The sequence below is a fragment of the Cyprinus carpio genome, chromosome A25, assembly GCF_018340385.1.
Source record: "Cyprinus carpio isolate SPL01 chromosome A25, ASM1834038v1, whole genome shotgun sequence".
NCBI classification, from domain to species: Eukaryota; Metazoa; Chordata; class Actinopteri; order Cypriniformes; family Cyprinidae; genus Cyprinus; species Cyprinus carpio.
The window spans coordinates 19,422,560-19,443,775 of NC_056596.1; the positions used below are offsets into that span (position 1 = coordinate 19,422,560).

Sequence of the window (21,216 nt, forward strand, 5' to 3'; positions counted from 1 at the left end):
ATATGAATAAAGGTGACTTGACTTGACTTTACATGTAAACCACACCCTGACAAAGCAGCCATTCAGGATGTGGCTGGTTATTTGAAAAAGTTCCTCGCGCAGGTTTGCACAGGGGACTGGTTCTTATCTGTGGATCTGAAAGATGCTTATTTTCATGGCTACTAGTATACAGTCCTCCCATTCTGACTTTTTTAAAGTGTATGGATGTGGCCCTCTCTGAGACAGAAGGGAGTGCACATCATCAACTACAGTGCCTTGCAAAAGTTTTCCACATTTTGTCAAGTTACAACCACAAACAAAAATGTATTTTATTGGGATTTTATGGGATAGACCAACACAAAGTGCCACATAATTGTGAATTGGAAGGAAAATGATAAATAGTGTCCACATTTTTTTTTACAAATAAATATCTAAAAAGTGTGACCTGCATTTTTATTCTGCTCCCTTTACTCTGATAACTGTAACTAAAATCCAGTGGAACCAATTGCCTTCAGAAGTCACCTAATTAGTAAATAGAGTCCACCTGTGTGTAATTTAATCTCAGAATAAAAACAGCTGTTCTGTGAAGCCCTCAGAAGTCTGTTAGAGAACATTAGTAAACAAACAGCATCATGAAGACTAAGGAACACACTAGACAGGTCAGGGATAAAGTTGTGGAAAAGTTTAAAGCAGGGTTAGGTTATAAAACAATAACCCAAGCCTTGAACATCTCACGGAGTACTGTATAATTCATCATCTGAAAATGGAAAGACACAACTGCAAAGCTACCAAGACAAAGCCATCCACGTAAACTGACAGGCTGGGCAAGGAGAGCATTAATCAGAGAAGCAGCCAAGAGGCCCCTGGTAACTCTGGAGGAGCTGCAGAGATACACATCTCAGGTGGGAGAATCTGTCCACAGGACATTAGTCATGCATTCGACAAATCCGGCCTTTATGGATAAGTGACACTAAGAAAGCCTTTGTTGAAAGAAAGCCATAAGAAGTTCTGTTTGCAGTTTGTGACAAGCCATATGGGAGACACAGAAAACATGTGGAATAAGGTGCTCTGGTCAGATGAGACCAAAATTTAAAAATTTTGGCCTAAATGCAAAACGCTGTTTGTGGCGGAAACCTAACACTGCACATCACCATGAACACACCGTCCCCACCGTAAAACATGGTGGTGGCAGCATCATGTTGTGGGGATCTTTTTCTTTAGCAGGGACAGGGAAGCTGGTCAGAGTTGATGGGAAGATGGATGGAGCCAAATACAGGGCAATCTTAAATGAAAACCTGTCAGAGTCTGCAAAAGACTGGGGCAAAGACTCATCTTCCAGCAGGACAACAACCCTAAACGTACAGCCAGAACTACAATGGAATGGTTTAGATCAAAGCATATTCATGTGTTAGAATTGCCCAGTCCAGTCCAGACCTAAATCCAATCGATAATCTGTGGCGAGACTTGAAAATTGCTGTTCACAGACGCTCTCCATCCAATCTGAATAAGCTTCACCTATTTTGCAAAGAAGATTGGGCAAAAATTTCACTCTGTAGATGTGCAAAGCTGGTCAAGACATATCCCAAAAGACTTGCAGCTGTAATTACAGCGAAAGGTTGTTCTACAAAGTATTGACTAAGGGGGACTGAATACAAACACACGCCACACTTTTCAGACATATATATTTGTAAAACAATTTTGACAACATTTATCATTTTCCTTCCAATTCACAATTATGTTTCACTTTGTGTTGGTTTATCACATAAAATCCCAATAAAATATTTTTGTTTGTGGTTGTAAGATGACAAAATGTGGAAAAGTTCAGTGGGTATGAATACTTTTGCAAGGCACTATACCTCCTCTTATGGGCACAGTACAACCTGCACTCTTTGAAGGCAGTGCACGTGCCAGGCAGGTTGAACCAGGGAGTGGACATGCTATCCCAGGGCAGTGTGTCTTCAGAGGAATGGAGACTCAACCCCCAAATAGTTCAGATGATTTGGGAGGTCTTTAGGAAGGCAGAGGTTGACCGCTTTGCCTCAGTATACAACTCTAAATGCCCAACATTTTCCTTGAAGGAACAAGACGCAATGGCCACAAATGACCCAATGCATGGCTGTATGCCTTTCCCCCAAATGCTCTGCTCCCTCAGATCATAAGACGAGTCAGGAAAATCAGATACTTGGTTCTTCTGGTGGCCCTATTCTGGCGGAACCAATCGTAGTTCCCTGAGTTGGTACAGCTGCTGTTGGCAACCCCTTGACTGATTCCACTGAGGAAGGACCTTCTCTCTCAGGTGTGTGGGACAATTTGTAACCACCACCCAGAGTTGTGGAGCCTATTTCTGTGGCCCTTGGCAGGAGACTTTGCAGCTTCCCCCGAGGGTTGCCAACACTATCTCAGAGGCCAGAGCCCCATCTACTAGATGCCTCTATGCCAGGGTTCCTCAATTAGTTTTCGCAGAGGGCCGAATTCTGCCAGCAATACCAAACCAAGGGCCACTGACCTCTATATATATATATATATATATATATATATATATAATTGTTATTATTATTACAATTACTATATTATTGTTGCTTTTGTTAAAATAATCACAAGATGAATATTCACATTTTTTTTTCCTCCAGTAGTCTGTTTTATTCAAACAATTATGAACATTTTTGCATTTAGATAAAGATGAACTTTGCCTGTTGAATATTAAAAACAAATGAACAAACAAAAAATCTGGATCTTCATGTCTGTTCCTGCTCATCTCCAGCCTGTACCTCTTCTCTCCACTATCCCAAATTGCAGATTCAATTATTGGATTTGTCAGTATTAATATTTTTATACTTAGATTTTTTGGGGGGGATCAAACTGTAACACCGTGTGTCCCAACCAGACATGACATGATAAAAAGTATCTTTTCTATGTAGTTTTTGTTCTAACCACCAACATAGACATGTGACAATAAGCTACATGGAATTCTATTTTAGAAACGGTTTTTATTTTCTATGACGTCGCGGCAGGAACAACATACAAATAATGACAGTGATCATTTCAGGTAATAATTATGTGCTTTATTCAATGTTAAAAGTGTCTAATGTGAGTTTGAATATTATTTTGTGTTATCTTTATAGCCATAGTGAAAGCAACAATAGATATTTTACCTCAGATCTTGAAAATAAATTAAAGCAAACTTGTACGTTAAAACTGTGAACTCACTGCGAACCAACACATTTTTTTTTGTTATTCCATAACAAAGATGGTATCAGTCACTCACTCACTCAAAATTATTCAGTCCATTCACATTTGAATAATCTATTTTCCATGTCCACTTTTCTTTTCTACACATTTGCCATGTCATATCTACACTGGACGCGACAAAGCATTGCAAATCATTTGAACTTTGTGTCAGTACGTTATAAATAGAACGAATCAGCGGTTTACTGTCTGGGATTTGTTGTGTCGCACCTCACAGCACTGCATCCAAGACAGCGTCACTGATTATAACGAGTTCTTTTATTGTGTCACGTTGCTCGAGTCCGGTGTAGACATTATGTAAGTTAATGTAACTTTCTGATGCTGCGTTTGAATTTTCATGCCACATTATTTGAAATTAGCTCTCATGGGCCGGATGTGGCCCACAGGCCACCTATTGAGGAACCCTGCTCTATGCCCTCATTCATATTCTCTGACTGGTGGGCAGTGCAGGATGTAGACCCATCGTCTTGCGACATGTCATCCATCTTTTCCATCTTACAGGAGCTGCTGGATGAGGGGTACACCCTTTCTTTCCTCAAAGTATATGTGGGGGCCATAGTAGAGAATCCATGCTCTTGTGGCCGGCCATTATACAGCCCTTATACAGTTCTGACCTGGGATCTATCCATGGTCCTCAGGACCCTTCGAGGCCCTTCATTTGAGTCACTTCAGTCGGCCAACTTGCGACCCATATAGCTTAAGACTCCTCCTGCTGGCTTTAGCATCAGTCAGGTGAGTGGGCGACCTGCAGACACTAGTGATGCGCGGGTCGTCTCACAACCCGCTGACCCCGCGGGTTACCTGCGGGTCGGATTGGGGCGGGTAAAGGAATTGTCACTTTATTTGCGGGGCGGGTCATAATAAAAAAAAAAAAAAACATGTTGTAGTGTTGGGCGATATGGTCCTTTTTTCAAATCAGATCAGATTGACGATACACAATATTATCGTGCATGGGTGGAGTAAGAGAGAGAGTCTTTGTTCTTGTCATAGCATAACTATTTGGTGTTTTAAACCGCGCAGGTGCGCGAGAGAGAGCCTATGGAATCACCAATAATCTAAAATATATACTTTCAAACATACTGATAAACTAACGTTAAATATAAAAATACTGTATTTAAAACAGCTAGTTCATATACACTCACCTAAAGGATTATTAGGAACACCTGTACAATTTCTCATTAATGCAATTATCTAATCAGCCAATCACATGGCAGTTGCTTCAATGCATTTAGGGGTGTGGTCCTGGTCAAGACAATCTCCTGAACTCCAAACTGAATGTCAGAATGGGAAAGAAAGGTGATTTAAGCAATTTTGAGTGTGACATGGTTGTTGGTGCCAGACGGGCCTGTCTGAGTATTTCACAATATGCTCAGTTACTGGGATTTTCATGCACAACTATTTCTAGGGTTTACAAAGAATGGTGTGAAAAGGGAAAAACATCCAGTATGCAGCAGTCCTGTGGGCGGAAATGCCTTGTTGATGCTAGAGGTCAGAGGAGAATGGGCCGACTGATTAAAGCTGATAGAAGAGCAACTTTGACTGAAATAACCACTCGTTACAACCAAGGTATGCAGCAAAGCATTTGTGAAGCCACAACACGCACAACCTTGAGGTGGATGGGCTACAACAGCAGAAGACCCCACCGGGTACAACTCATCTCCACTACAAATAGGAAAAAGAGGCTAGATTTTGCACGAGCTCACCAAAATTGGACAGTTGAAGACTGGAAAAATGTTGCCTGGTCTGATGAGTCTCGATTTCTGTTGAGACATTCAGATGGTAGAGTCCGAATTTGGCGTCAACAGAATGAGAACCTGGATCCATCATGCCTTGTTACCACTATGCAGGCTGGTGGTGGTGGTGTAATGGTGTGGGGGATGTTTTCTTGGCACACTTTAGGCCCCTTGGTGCCAATTGGGCATTGTTTAAATGCCACGGCCTACCTGAGCATTGTTTCTGACCATGTCCATCCCTTTATGACCACCATGTACCCATCTTCAGATGGCTACTTCCAGCAGGATAATGCACCATGTCACAAAGCTCGAATCATTTCAAATTGGTTTCTTGAACATGACAATGCGTTCACTGTACTAAAATGGCCCCCACAGTCACCAGATCTCAACCCAATAGAGCATCTTTGGGATGTGGTGGAACGGGAGCTTGGATGTGCCCTGGATGTGCATCCCACAAATCTCCATCAACTGCAAGATGCTATCCTATCAATATGGGCCAACATTTCTAAAGAATGCTTTCAGCACCTTGTTGAATCAATGCCACATAGAATTAAGGCAGTTCTGAAGGTGAAAGGGGGTCAAACACAGTATTAGTATGGTGTTCCTAATAATCCTTTAGGTGATTGTATGGTATAGTCGGACACAACTGTCATATCGTGCATCCTGTGACAAATTTACCGCATCTGCGCATAGAAGTTATCAGTCTTAATGTTCAGCAAAATCAGTCAATGGTGAAAATCAATAGTAGATTTCATTTAAAGTCCATCAGTTTAACACTAATATTGGACATAAACAAACACGTTAAATATAAAGCATTTAAAACAGGTAAGTTTATATATGGAGTAAAGTTGAATTGAACTGATGCATCAGTCATACAGCGCTCCGGACTGCATGCTGCCACAGAAACAAGGAGGAGATGCATTCTAACATAACTGTGGCATTAAACTCAGTTAGTGAGGGCTCGTTTAAAATATTGCACATATATAGGCTGTTCAGAATACTTGTTAAAGTGCAATAAAAAAAATACCTTATATCTGCAGACGATGTACGTCTGTTTGTGGATGGAGACTTCTTCACCGACTATAGGCTCTACAGTGTGAAATATGGTGCTGAAGTGAAATAGCTGGGCAGTTTGATAGCCGAATTATAATAGGCCGCCTCATAACCTGCGGGGCGGGTTGGGGCGGGTAAATAAATTTTACTTTATTTGTTTGTTTGTGGTGGGGGGTGTATAGTAGGCCGCCTCATAACCTGCGGGGCGGGTTGGAAAAAAACCCGACCCGTGCATCACTAGCAGACACCCTCTGTAAGTGCTTCCTGCCTTCATTACCCCGCCTCGGAGGATGAAAGGGCTGCTAATTTACTCTCCCCAGTCCAGGCCCTTTGGATATCTACAGAGGAGTATCGACAATCAGAGCAGCTCTTTGTGTGCTTCTGAGGCAGCTCTAAAGGGCTGCCAGTTATGAAGCAGAGATTATCCAGCTGGATAGTAGATGCCATAGCACTGGCTTATGCCTCAGTGGGCTCACAGTGCTCCAATAGGGGAATAGCCTCCTACTGAGCTTGGTCCACTTGGTCTCCATTGGAGATATCTGTGCGGCAACTGGCTGGTCTTCACTGTCTACCTTTGCTAGGTTTTATAACTTGGACATTCCTGCCCTTCAGGCATTGATCTTGTCAGCTTAATCATCCTGCAACCTGCTAGTGGTCTGGAGTACTTTTGTTTGAGGACTCTGGTCCCATGGCCTGGGCCTCACTGATTCTGGGAATACATCCTTCCTGAGATAATGGCAACAAGCAAATCGACCAGCTTGCACCAGCACAAACCCTCTTTTGGCATTAAAAAACTACTGTCAGGATTTACTAAAGATGCGCAGTAAAAAAACTGGAGATGAAAATCCATGGACACAGTTATTTTTGTGGCTGAGCATATTTTGTATTTTGTTTTTGTGAGTTTTTCTTTTTGATGTGAAATTTTTATGGTAGGAAAGAATTTATATATATCTATGTTTTTTGTTGTTGTATTTACTGGTATCTGCCATATATAAATAATGTGGCAACATTATTTTGAATTTGCTCTGCTTGTTTGAGACTTTATGCTCACTTGCACTGTTCTTGATAGATTGCATTGGTCATTATAGAAATTAGATGTTACATCTGTGTTCTTTAATGTGCCATTATTATTATTATCAATAGTTTATTTGTTAGGGACAGATACAAAAAAAAAAAAAAAAAAACATAAATGAAACAACAGTCATCCCATGCATGTACCATAGTGCTTGTAGCCGAAGCTAATTTGCAACACTTTTCCCTAGGAGGGCTTTTATAAATTACAATTACAATAAACAAGTAGTACACAAATGTATAATATAAGTACACTAAACATGACTACAGGTTTGTTGATGTATCAACCAAGATTTCATGGCTTTCTTAAAATGATTATAATTTACAATAGACTTTTAAATAGTAATGCAGTTTTTTTGATGTTTTTACACATTTAACTGAGAGAACAGTCTGAGAAAATGATGTTTTACAATATAAAGCTTTACAGTTTCTAGAAGCCACTGTAGTGGATCTGCTGCTTCCCTGCAATCAACCATACTAGTTAAAATATTTTCATGTCACCATGTTTCGCTTAAACATAAGAAATCAAGATTAGATCCAGTTAACAAAGTTCTAATTTCGTCACATTTCAAAATAAGACTTCTAATATTTAAATGTCCTCCAAAAATTCCGCTAGGTTTCACTGCGGGATCCCAGATAATTTTTGCATGGATGACAGTTTAAAAAAATACGTTTTGATGTTCTTTTGAAGAATTGCATGTTAGATGTATTTTACCATTAGCAGCATTCTGGAGATCGGAGCTGTTGTTAACTGCCATGTAGCTGCCATGGTGTTAGTTGTCAGTAGATCAACCGCAGAACTTTCCATATGCTTTTTTGGAATTGCACACTCATGCTCATTTTCCTTGTTTAGTAAATCTGGCCCTTAGACTGTTCTACTTCTACTTTTTAGTTAAAATTTTTCAAGAAGTTTAAATGAAATCTTGAGACAATCATCAGCTACAATACAATCATTTTTGCAATGTGGCTTTGTGTTTGCCAAGGGCTATTTTTGGATTTTATGTTAGTTTGACAACAGCTTGTCAGTTCTTCAGAAGCTCAGTGGTCACTGCTAAATGAATCCAAAGAATGCTTCCAATATGTTCAAACAGGACGGAAGTTCTAGTGCTATGATTTCTAGTTTTTTTTTAATGGCATTTACTCCATGTGGAGTTGAGGCACTACAGGGTTGGATTTAACATGCAAATTTGCAGTGTTGACCAATAAGAAGTCACTTGATTCGGCAGTGACCTCTGACTGGGCAATATCTGCTCAGACACTTGTTCATAATGGCACTGTTAAAGAATATAAAGTGCTGTGGAAAAAAGAGGTAGAAATTCACAGTTCAAAGGTAAATGTGACAGCTAGTGATACTACATTATTAGACACACTTACATTGACAATAACTGCCACTTTTGCGACTCCTCTTAGAATATTATACCAGATTCCTGAGAAGACATCATGAGGAACACAATTAGTTTATAATTAATATTTAATTAATATTAAATATAATTAATATTAAAACTGTAGATAAATGAAACTCAATATATTCTAAATATTCCATTATTTCTCAAACTGCTGATCACAGAGCTCAAAGGGATAGTTCACAAAAAAAAAAGGAAAAAAAAAAAAAAGGAAAAAAAAAAAAAAAATTTGATGTTTATCTGCTTACCCCCAGGACATCCAAGATGTAGGTGACTTTTTATTCTTCATTTTTAACTAAATTTTTAACTACAGCAGATCGCAGGCTTATGAGTGCATTACTGCCACCAAATGGACCATCGAAACTCAATCTACAATCTCAATTAGGAGTGCCAATGGTCCACTTGAGAGATAGGTGGTGGTAATGCACTTATAAGTCTGCGATCTGCTGTAAAGCAAGAAGAAGAAGACACGACTGCTGTGGAGAACTCGCTCAGGACAGCAGATAAACAAAAATTTTCATTTTTGGATGAACAATCCCTTTAAACTATAGGGAAGAAAAATAATGACAAATATCTTTGAAATAAAATAAGCATGTTGAATTGCACTAACTAAAAAAAATATGCATTAACAGTGCTTACATTTTCATGCATTGTATTTTCAGGGTTTGCATTTTTAGGGTCTGAAATTTAACATAGTTGTTTATTTAAGCTGTGAATATTTCAATTCAAAACATTTCACACAGATTTTCATAATTTAAAATTCATATTCACCTTCCAGAGTTCACTTTCAAAATAATCTGTTTAAAAATACGATGTATAATATTTGATATGCAATTTTCAGTCCATTTTATTTCACCTTACAAATTCAGTGGTTCAAATTCGGCAAAAAAATCAGCATTGCACATCTGGAAACTGCAGGAATAGCAGTAGAGTACCGATGCATGATCGCCATCTGCTGTTAGTCGCTCATCAGCAGGTGCTTTGAATATCGGTAGTCTTAATCTTATGGTGTTTACAGAAAGCTGGCTTCATGAGGGAATTCCGGATTCACTACTCGAACTTGATGGATATATGTTGGTGCATGCAGATCGCTCCATTGAGTCTGGTAAAAAGAGCGGAGGAGGAGTTTGTATGTAAAGTCTTCTTTCAAGAAATATGGCACATAGTCTTAGAGTTTGTACTTGACTAACTGGGGCCCAGGTCAGGAAGCAGACAGACTGGCTAAACCGACACTGTATAAATACAGCAACTGTTTAAATACAGCAACTGTATTTAAAATGCTAGAAAAGAGAGAGTCCATAGTTTCTGTTATCATAAACCGACACTGTATAAATACAGCAACTGTTTAAATACAGCAACTGTATTTAAAATTCTTTTCTAGCATTTTAAATATTAAGGAGGTTCCTCACCGTGGTGTTATTAGGGTAGCTGTCCGTATTGCTTGGAGGGGAAAGTAAAACCTTCATAAAAAACTGGCTCTGTGATTTTTAAGCCTCTCATCGAAAAAAAACCACAACTTGACATTTCCCATCAAGAACTAGTTTATGACTACTTTATAGACTGAAATTGAACCATGCAGCCATCAGCTACACAGTATTCACATCGAATGCACTCCCTGAGGAACAGTTTCTTTCCAGGAGAGGAAGAATACTAGAAAAGGTAATATCCTCAACATGTATTATATTCCTTCTTCCAGAAGAGAAAAATGGCATCATTGTGAGGGATTTCCAGTCAGGTTTTTTAGACCGTCATCAAAAAACCACAACTTCATAGTACTGAGACTGCTCTCCCCTTAGAGTTACAAATGACCTGCTCTATTCCTTATCATCTGATCTTGGTTGTATCTCTAGAGTTATTAGTGCTCTTATCATTGGATCTCTCTTAGTGCTATTGGCGCTCGTTCGACACTATTGACCACACTATTCTTTTGCATAGACTAGAACACTTTGTTGGCATTAACGGAAGTGCATTAGCATGGTTTAAATCGTATTTATATGACCGCCATCAATTCGTAGCAGTAAATGAAGAGGTATCATATCGATCACAAGTGCAGTATGGAGTACCGCAAGGCTCAGTACTAGGGCCGTTACTCTTCACGCTTTACATGTTACCCTTGGGAGATATCATCAGGAAACACGGTGTTAGCTTTCACTGTTATGCTGATGATACTCAGCTTTATATTTCTTTGTGGCCCGGCGAAACATACCAATTTGAAAAACTAACGGAATGCATAGTCGATATAAAAAACTGGGATGACAAGTAATTTCTTACTGCTAAATTCTGAAAAAAACAGAGGTGTTAATTATAGGGCCTAAAAGCCCTGCATGTAATGACCTAGAACGCTGTCTAAGCCTTGATGGCTGCTCTGTCAATTCTTCGTCATCAGTTAGGAACCTAGGTGTGCTATTTGATAGCAACCTTTCCTTAGAAAGCCACGTTTCTAGCATTTGTAAAACTGCATTTTTCCATCTCAAAAATATATCTAAATTACAGCCGATGCTCTCAATGTCAAATGCAGAAATGTTAATCCATGCTTTTATGACCTCAAGGTTAGACTATTGTAATGCTCTATTGGGTGGTTGTTCTGCACGCTTAGTAAACAAACTCCAGTTAGTCCAAAATGCAGCAGCTAGAGTTCTTACTAGAACCAGGAAGTATGATCATATTAGCCCGGTCCTGTCAAACACTGCACTGGCTCCCTATCAAACATCGTATAGATTTTAAAATCTGGCTTATTACTTATAAAGCCCTGAATGGTTTAGCACCTCAGTATTTGAACGAGCTCTTGTTACATTATAGTCCTCCACGTGCCGCTCCGTTCTCCAAAACTCTGGCAATTTGATAATACCTAGAATATCAAAGTCAACTGCGGGCGGCAGATCCTTCTCCTATTTAGCGCCCAAACTCTGGAATAACCTACCTAACATTGTTCGGGAGTCAGACACACTCTTGCAGTTTAAATCTAGATTAAAGACCCATCTCTTTAACCTGGCTTACACATAACATACTAATACACTTCTAATATCCAAATCCGTTTAAAGGATTTTTAGGCTGCATTAATTAGGTAAACCGGAACCGGGAACACTTCCCATAACACACCGATGTACTTGCTACATCGTTAGAAGAATGGCATCTACGCTCATATTAGTCTGTTTCTCTCTTATTCCGAGGTCACCGTAGCCACCAGATCCAGTCTGTATCCAAGTCAGAGGGTCACTGCAGTCACCCGGATCCAGTATGTATCCAGCCCAGATGGTGGATCAGCACCTAGAAAGGACCTCTACAGCCCTGAAAGACAGCGGAGACCAGGACTAGAGCCCCAGATACAGATCTGCTGTAAAGACCTTGTCTCAGACGACCACCGGGACAAGACCACAGAAAAACAGATGATTCTTCTGCACAATCTGACTTTGCTGCAGCCTGGAATTGAACTGCTGGTTTCGTTTGGTCAGAGGGGAACTGGCCCCCCAACTGAGCCTGGTTTCTCCCAAGGTTTTTTTTCTCCATTTTGTCACTGATGGAGTTTTGGTTCCTTGCCGCTGTCGCCTCTGGCTTGCTTAGTTGGGGACACTTCATTTACAGCGATATCGTTGACTTGATTGCAAATTATTGCACAGATACTATTTAAACTGAACTGAGGCTGCATGATGACATCACTGAATTCAATGATGAACTGCCTTTAACTGTCATTTTGCATTATTGACACTGTTTTCCTAATTAATGTTGTTCAGTTGCTTTGACACAATCTTTTTTGTTTAAAGTGCTATATAAATAAAGATGACTTGACTTGACTTAAAGAGATGCTTCCAGAAGTCATAAATTCTCTTCTGATTATTATTAATTTGTCATTGTCATTAGGATATCTCCCCAAAACCTTCAAACTGGCTGTTATTAAGTCTCTCATTAAAAAAAACACATCTTGAACCCAAAGAACTAGTTAATTACAGACGATCTCGAATCTCCCTTTTCTGTCCAAGATACTAGAAAAGGTAGTATCTTCACAATTATATTCCTTCTTAGAGAAAAATGGTTTCTGTGAGGATTTCCAGTCAGGATTTAGACATTACTCATTAGAGTTACAAATGACCTGCTCTTTTCATCTGATCGTGGTTGTATCTCTCTATTAGTGCTACTGATTCTTAGCGCTGCGTTCGACAATATTGACCACAACATTCTTTTGAATAGACTAGAAAACTTTGGTTCAAATCATACTTATCTGACCGCCATCAATTCGTAGCAGTGAATGAAGCAATATCATATCGATCACAAGTAGGGGAGACCCCGAATAGTCGACGATTCAATGCTTCGATTCGAGGAGTCTGATTCGACTACCAATCTCACAGTTGAATATTGGCAGGGTGTTATGATAATGCCATTTTGACTATATGGGGGAGCTCAGGTAGGGTACAAATGATTTCAAAACATTTCAGCTGGTTTATATATATTGCGGATATATTATTTACCTGATATAAGATGCATTTTGTTGAGTCAAGCGCTTCATTGTAGTACTATGGTGATTATTTCTTCAGCATGCAGAGCGAGCAGGACAAACAAAAATGCAGAATATAATAACTATGACTGGGACTGTCATACACATACCATTATAATGAGTACCCCATTATAATAAAACGCTGTGAATTTTTAGAGTTTAGCTGCCGTCATTCTACAAATATTTGTGATCAACATGTCCACAAAATGAGTTCATTCAGAGCCGCGCAGATAGCCTACTTTTGTTACTCTTTTCCCCTGTGTTTTAAAATCAGTAATTATGGCTGTCGAATGTCTGACTTGACTCAATGTCAATGAGTCATATGAATCGAATATCAGTCGAATATTGGCGAGATTTGAAAATTCCGATTCGACTATGAAAAACCTTAGTCGGGGACACCCCTAATCACAAGTGCAGTATGAAGTACCTCAAGGCTCAGTACTAGGGCCGTTACTTTTCACGCTTTACATGTTACCCCTGGGAGAATCATCGTCAGGAACACAGTGTTTGCTTTCACTGTTATGCTGTGATACTCAGCTCTATATTTCTTCTTGTGACCCGGCGAAACATACCAATTTGTTACACAAATGCATAGTTGATATAAAAAACTGGATGACTGAGTAATTTCTTACTGCTGAATTCTGAAAAAACACGAGGTGTTAATTATATCCTAAAAACTCTGCACGTAATAACCTAGAACACTGTCTAAGACTTGAGGCTGCTCTGTCAATTCTTCATCATCAGTTAGGAACCTAGGTATGCTATTTCATAGCAATCTTTCCTTTGAAAGCCACATTTCTAAAAAGCCTAAACTCTGGAATAACCTACCTAACATTGTTCGGGAGGCAGACACACTCTGTCAGTTTAAATCTAGATTAAAGACCCTTCTTTAACCTTTTACATTTCTATTATTCAAATCCGAAGGTCACGTAGACCACCAGAGCCGGAGACACTTCCCATAAGTCAATGTATGCCATCGTTAGAAGATGGTCTAATATTACTGTTTCCTGAAGTCACCGTAGCCACCAGATCCAGTCTGTATCCAGATCGTACTGCCCAGCCAGTACGTATCCAGCCCAGATGGTGGAACAGGACCTAGAGAGGACCTCTACAGCCCTGAATGTCAGCAGAGACCAGGACAACTAGATGAGCCCCAGAGACAGCTCCCCAGTGAAGACCTTGTTTCCTAGACAGCCACAGGGACAAGACCACAGGAGTCCTCTGAACAATGTGACTTTGCTGCAGCCTGGAATTTAACTGCTGGTTTCGTCTGGCCAGAGGAGAACCAGCCCCCTGACTGAGCCTGGTTTCTCCCAAGGTTTCTTCTCCATTTTGTCACCGATGGGGTTTTGGTTCCTTGCTGCTGTTGCCTCTGCCTTGCTTAGGTGGGGACACTTAATATCCAGCGTTATCATTGACTTGATTGCACAGATACTATTTAAACTGAACTGAGCTGGATGATGACATCACTGAATTCAATGATGAACTACCTTTAACAAAAAAATGTTTTTACTATTGTCATTTTGCATTATTGAAACACTATTTTCCTATTTAATACTGTAAAGTTCTTTGTCGAAATCTGTATTGTTAAAAGTGCTATATAAATAAAGGTGACTTGACTTGACTTGACCTATCATCCTACCACAGTGAAACAGATCGTTTCATTCAGTGGTATGACAAGAACTGTCTTGCATGAAATGTAAAAAAAGACACAAGAAATGGTCCTTGACCCAAGAAGTGTATCTGAACACAAGCCTGTGATCATTAAAGACACAGTGATACAGCAAGTGATATCTTACAGATACCTGGGGTTTTATATGGACAGTGTTCTTTGTTGGAAAACTCACATTGACAGTCTGTGCACATGACTACAACAGAGGCTTTATTATTTAAAAAGGCTGAGACTGTATGGCAGTGATGAGAAGAGTAATAATTATCAGTACTGATTCTGAACATCCTATTTTTTAGCGAATACCAGCCACTGCCATCGGAAAAGAGACTGAAAATGCCAATGTGTAAAATTAATAGACTGAAACTTTCATTTGTTCCTGCCTCGATGAAACTGCCTAAATTTTTTTCCAAGAACAATGCACTTTTAGCACATTAACACTTTACTGTATTTTGCACTTTACATATCTTGTATTTTATGTTTATACACTGTTGTATTTTAATGTATGTTCTTACTTGTTTTGTTTGCTTAATTGTTATTGTATGGTCAGAGCAACACTGTAGCACTTTGCCCAAGACAAATTTCCCTTTGGGGACAAATAAAGTTTATCCTATCCTAGGTGGCGCAAGCGGGTGTTGATGGAGACCAAAGCAACAGGTAGAGCAAGTCATTCATTCACAAAAACTGATTTGCAGAAATGGAGCAAGGGGTAGAAATTATAATTATCTGGGCCAGTATGTATATATATGTGGAAAAACTGATTAAGACTCAAGAGCTGTGTTTACATTTAATTCAGCATCTTTGCTGTTACTCGTCTTTGCTGGTGAGTGACTAACAGCAGATAGAAATCATGCATCGGTACTCTACTCCTATTCCTGCAGTTCCCGGATGTGCAATGCTGAATTTTCTGCCAAATTTGAACCACTGAAATTCTGGAAGTGAATTTGAAAAGTGGAATAAAATGGACTGAAAATTGCCTGCTGAATATTATACATCGTATTTTTAAACATATTGAATATTTCGGAGGTGAACTCTGGAAGGAGAATATGAATTGTTGAACTTTTAATCATGAAAATGTGTGTGAAATGTTTTTAATTGAAATATTCACAGCTTAAATAAACAACTATGTTAAATTTAAGACCCTTAAAATGCAAACCCTGAAAATACAAGGCATGGAAATGCAAGCACTGTTAATGCAATGCATTATTTTTTTCAGTTAGTGCAATTCAACATGCTTTTTTTGTTCAAAGACATTTGTCTTTATTTTTCTTCCATAAAACTAAGGTAGGAATATTTATTTGAGTTTTATTATACCATGTACTAACTGTGAGAAGTGAAAGCTGACAAAAAGTGGTAAATACAGACCTATGTCTTTGCCTCTGGCTGCATCTGGTCTTCTGAGTTCTGCCACAAACTTCTTGGCATCAAGACGGATTTCAATGATGTTGTTCAGGAGGGCAAACAGAGGCGCCAGTGGGAAAGATGCCACAAAGAGAGTCACAAAGCCAAACTGGATTACTGCAGGAATGGAAGCACAATATTTAATGAATAATTAATTAATTAATTTGGCAAAACAAGACATGCTTGTCTACCTTCTTTGTAAAACATCTGAAAAAATGTTTAGTAAAAAAAGACAAGCCTACATTTTCTTTGTTGGCCATTGGTTGTGACTGGTTTGGACTTTGGCATATTTTTAGTCAATTTACAATTGTCCAGCTTTGGTTATGATTTACGTTATGTTTCATGGTTAGGTGTACCGTGTTCAAATTTATGTCTTTTCTTGAAACAGCCAGTTATTATATTATAGCTGTAACAGTTCAATAGTTCAAGAGTTGATTTCACAATTTATCAAAGTACACAGTAAAAAAGTTGGAACCTGAATTTCTAACAATTTTCCCCTACTTCTCTGCTTCATTAATACATATAAAATGACTTTTGTTGATGTAACCTCAGGCTAGTTTATTAATATTCATCCATTCATATTCATCCATTCATCAGGGACACAAAAAATCTTAATAAAAGAGTCACCCATTAATAATAAAAATAATAATGTTGAAATATGCTAGGGTCCTGAAACACATGACACGTAAGTAAATGGCTTTTGAACCAAACAAAAACAAATTTTAAACTCAATGAATAAAACTGTACCAATGAAATATATATGAAGACAAGTAACGAACAGTTTATCTGTTATGGTGATTTTGTTTGGTTTATGAGTGTGTAAAAACACTCACTCATCTCCATGTATTCGGGTGTGAGTCCAACAAAGGGCTCCAGGAAATGATCCGTCTCATAACGCTGTAACTTCTTCTCATATTCCTCTTCCTGGAAAGAGCCTCTCTTGGATTTAATGTATCTGATCAGCTTCTTCAGTTTACTGCAATAAAGCAAATAAGACTCAGAGCACGCAAACACAAAATGCTTTCAACGTGTCCATAAAAGCCTCTCATGATCGATATAGTCATGTGTGTGTGTGTGTGGGTCAGCGTGACACTCACGGGACGCCGATCTCAAACAGGTTGTTCTGGATGAGCTGTTTGCCGAGCATTGTGATGCTGAGCTGAATGCAGAGCTCCATGAGACAGCCGCCGTGAGCGCACTGAGCAAACACATCAAAGATCACGTCAGCTGCAGCAATCAATCCCTTCATCAGAGAATTAATGTGTTTCTCTTTTCATACCTCCTCCATCCGATAAGACTCAAACACATAGAGATAACTTCCTGGACGCCCCCCGAGTCTGTATGGGAACACAGTTTGCACCATAAAGTCATTCATATTTAGTATGAACTTGACAATACTTTCATTAATGAATGTAAATTAACAGACAAAAACACATGGAGTTTTCGCAAAGGTGTGATGAGATAAATGAGTAAATGAGATAAAACGGGTCTGGATATTTATTACCCACCTGCCTCTAAAAAATGCAATGTATATGATGGGAGTGAACGCATTCACGAACTTGAGGATGAAAGTTTTGAAGATCAGCCTTTCTTCAAAGCTCTTGTCTGTTTTAGGAACCTCTGAGGAGACAACCATAACACAAATGCTTGATATTTGATATGACTAAAAGAATCAACAGCACTTAGTCAGTCTGAATGTCATCATATATCAAAGATCAATATCAAATCAATGATGAGCATAGCACTACCAAACACAACAACTGACCGAGAACAGTGAGCCAACGTGCGACGGCGCCATACACTTCATCCAGAATGAGAATAACCACCAGGTTTATGATGGCCGCTGTGGTTTTAACCGTCAGTCTGACATTGGAGCGGGTCATGGGGTTTGAGCTCATAGCCAGAGCGGCTTTGGTTGAGATCCGGTATAAAATCACACCAAATACAATAGCAAATGTCACACCGATCTGTAAAATAGCGAGGGATGCATTTAATTTGGCTGACAGATCTTTGAACTGAAAGTACAACCGGATAAACACCAATGAGACAGCTGTGAAAAACAAGATGAAATATTAAAAATGATATGCCTTTAAATGAAGCCATGATAAGATGAAGATATAAGTATAGAAACTTTACTGACTTTAAATTTAGTTTAGAAATTTTTAAAAAGCTGAAGAACAAGTCAGGTTATTGATTAAATCAGATTAATTATTGAAAGGCATTGTTCATTTATTTAATAGGTTATATTCTCAGCAAATTATTGCTCTGAGTCCCACAGGCAGAATACAGAAGTGACTATGAATCATTCAGTGCATTATCAACACAGGTCATATTGCTTTGTTAATAGAAATCTGCTATTGTATCAAAATTGTCAATATCATAAAAATAAACATTTTTATGACAACCACTGGCAGATTAATCTTTGAAAAAATGTATGAAAAGGTACAGTAGATAAAAGGTATGTAAACCTTTAAAGGGATACTCTACCCCAAAATTAAAATTTTGTCATTAATCACTTACCCTCCATGTCGTTCCAAACCCGTAAAAGCTCAGTTCGTCTTCGGAACACAATTTAAGATATTTTGGATGAAAATCGGGAGGCCTGTGACTTTCCCATAGACTGCCAAATAAATAACACTGTCAAGGTCCATAAAAGGTACTGTATGAAAGCTGTAGTCAGAATACTCCATCTGCCATCAGACGTGCAATCTGGGTTATATGAAGCGACGGGAACACTTTTTTTAAGCGAAGAAAACAAAAATAACGACTTTATTCAACAATTCCTTTGTCAACAGTCTCCTCTGTGTCTCTCCATATCACTGCATGCTGCGTATGCTCTTCAGTATCATCCGCGCCACAAGGATCTTTTCTTCGCTTAAAAAAAGTGTTCCCATCGCTTCATATAACCCAGACTGCACGTCTGATGGCAGATGGAGTATTCTGATGACGACTTTCATACCTTTTATGGACCTTGACACTGTTATTTACTTGGCAGTCTATGGGACAGTCACAGGCCTCCCGGTTTTCATCCAAAATATCTTAAATTTTGTTCCGAAGATGAACGGAGCTTTTACGGGTTTGGAACGACATGGGGATAAGTAATTAATGACAACATTTTCATTTTGGGGTGGAGTATCCCTTTAATATATAGTAACGTGGACAAGAGGCTTCCTGTAGCTGCCGATCAGATTGTTTTTGTTCAGTAGCTTTAGGCATTTTGGCAATTCCTCAGTACTAAACTATTTCTGTTCGTGTGTATTTTTAGGATGTCCCAAAAGTCTTAGTATTTGACCGCAAGGTCGTGATTCTGGGCCATTGTTTGAACAGAGGATGCCTGGATATTCTGCTAAAGATTTAGGTTTCAGTGGGCAACAAAAATTTAACACTTGGATGCATACATGTAAATGACAAATGAAACATGAAAAAAAAAAAAAAAAAAACACAAATAATGAAATTTAAAAAACCTAATAATGTTACCAGCATTTCTGCAGTAGTAGTAGTACAGAGGACCGACTCAATTTGGTACCTGATTCTTCCAAACACTCCTGTGCATAACTGTGTTTGCGCAAAGGTTTCAATGTACACCGTGAGTTTGCACTGAACTGAAATCACTGCCAGCGGTCAGTCAGGAGTGAAAGCATTATTTAAATGTGGTATTGCATCTGAAATGGCAATGATTTACAGTGTTTTGTCAAAATACAAACCCGGTTCCAAAAAAGTTGGGACACTGTACAAATTGTGATTAAAAACAGAATGCAATGATGTGGAAGTTTCAAATTTCAATATTTTATTCAGAATACAACATAGATTACATATCAAATATTTAAACTGAGAAAATATATAATTTTAAGAGAAAAATAAGTTGATTTTAAATTTCATGGCATCAACACATCCCAAAAAAAAAATTTGGGACAAGGCCATGTTTACCACTGTGTGGCATCCCCTCTTCTTTTTATAACAGTCTGCAAACGTCTGGGGACTGAGGGACAAGGTGCAAGTTGTTCAAGTTTCCCATTATAGGAATGTTACTGGCTCAACTGTCTTAGGTCTTCTTTGTCGCATCTTCCTCTTTATGATGCGCCAAATGTTTTCTATGGGTGAAAGATCTGGACTGCAGGCTGGCCATTTCAGTACCCGGATCCTTCTTCTACGCAGCCATGATGTTATAATTGATGCAGTATGTGGTCTGGCATTATCATGTTGGAAAATGCAAGGTCTTCCCTGAAAGAGATGACGTCTGGATGGGAGCATATGTTGTTCTAGAACTTGGATATACCTTTCAGCATTGATGGTGCCTTTCCAGATGTGTAAGCTGTTCATGCCTCACGCACTCATGCAACCCCATACCATCAGAGATGCAGGCTTCTGAACTGAGCGCTGATAACAACTTGGGTTGTCCTTGTCGTCTTTAGTCCAGATGACATGGCGTCCCGTTTTCCAAAAAGAACTTCAAATTTTGATTCGTCTGACCACAGAACAGTTTTCCACTTTGCCACGGTCCATTTTAAATGAGCCTTGGCCCAGAGAAAACCCCTGCGCCTCTGGATCATGTTTAGATGTGGCTTCTTTTTTGTCCTATAGAGTTTTAGCCGGCAACGGCGAATGGCACGGTGGATTGTGTTCACCGAAAATGTTTTCTGGAAGTATTCCTGAGCCCATGTTGTGATTTCCATTACAGTAGCATTCCTGTATGTGATGCAGTGCCATCTAAGGTCCCGAAGATCACGGGCATCCAGTATGGTTTTCCGGTCTTGACTCTTACGCACAGAGATTGTTCCAGATTCTCTGAATCTTTGGATGATATTATGCACTGTAGATGATGATAACTTCAAACTCTTTGCAATTTTTCTCTGAGAAACTCCTTTCTGATATTGCTACACTATTTTTCCCTGCAGCATTGGGGGAATTGGTGATCCTCTGCCCATCTTGACTTCTGAGAGACACTGCCACTCTGAGAGGCATGTTGCCAATTGACCTAATAAGTTGCAAATTGGTCCTCCAGCTATTCCTTATATGTACATTTAACTTTTCCGGCCTCTTATTGCTACCTGTCCCAACTTTTTTGGAATGTGTAGCTCTCATGAAATCCAAAATGAGCCAATATTTGGCATGACATTTCAAAATGTCTCACTTTCAACATTTGATATGTTATCTATATTCTATTGTGAATAA

General features: G+C 39.0%; 1 protein-coding gene across 3 annotated transcripts in view; it reads right to left on the reverse strand.

Annotated features, from left to right (window-relative positions):
• The window catches only part of LOC109050811 (anoctamin-1), a 70,211-nt gene that overhangs the window by 2,207 nt on the left and 46,788 nt on the right, over positions 1 to 21,216 (reverse strand). For all 3 annotated transcript variants that reach the window (XM_042715826.1, XM_042715824.1, XM_042715825.1), the window contains 7 exons: positions 17,810 to 18,011; positions 17,553 to 17,664; positions 17,324 to 17,381; positions 17,142 to 17,242; positions 16,878 to 17,020; positions 16,009 to 16,161; positions 8,457 to 8,509 (listed from right to left, as the gene is read on the reverse strand). In XM_042715826.1, the coding sequence (XP_042571760.1) occupies positions 8,457 to 8,509; positions 16,009 to 16,161; positions 16,878 to 17,020; positions 17,142 to 17,242; positions 17,324 to 17,381; positions 17,553 to 17,664; positions 17,810 to 18,011 (822 nt within the window). The remainder of the gene's footprint in view (positions 1 to 8,456; positions 8,510 to 16,008; positions 16,162 to 16,877; positions 17,021 to 17,141; positions 17,243 to 17,323; positions 17,382 to 17,552; positions 17,665 to 17,809; positions 18,012 to 21,216) is intronic.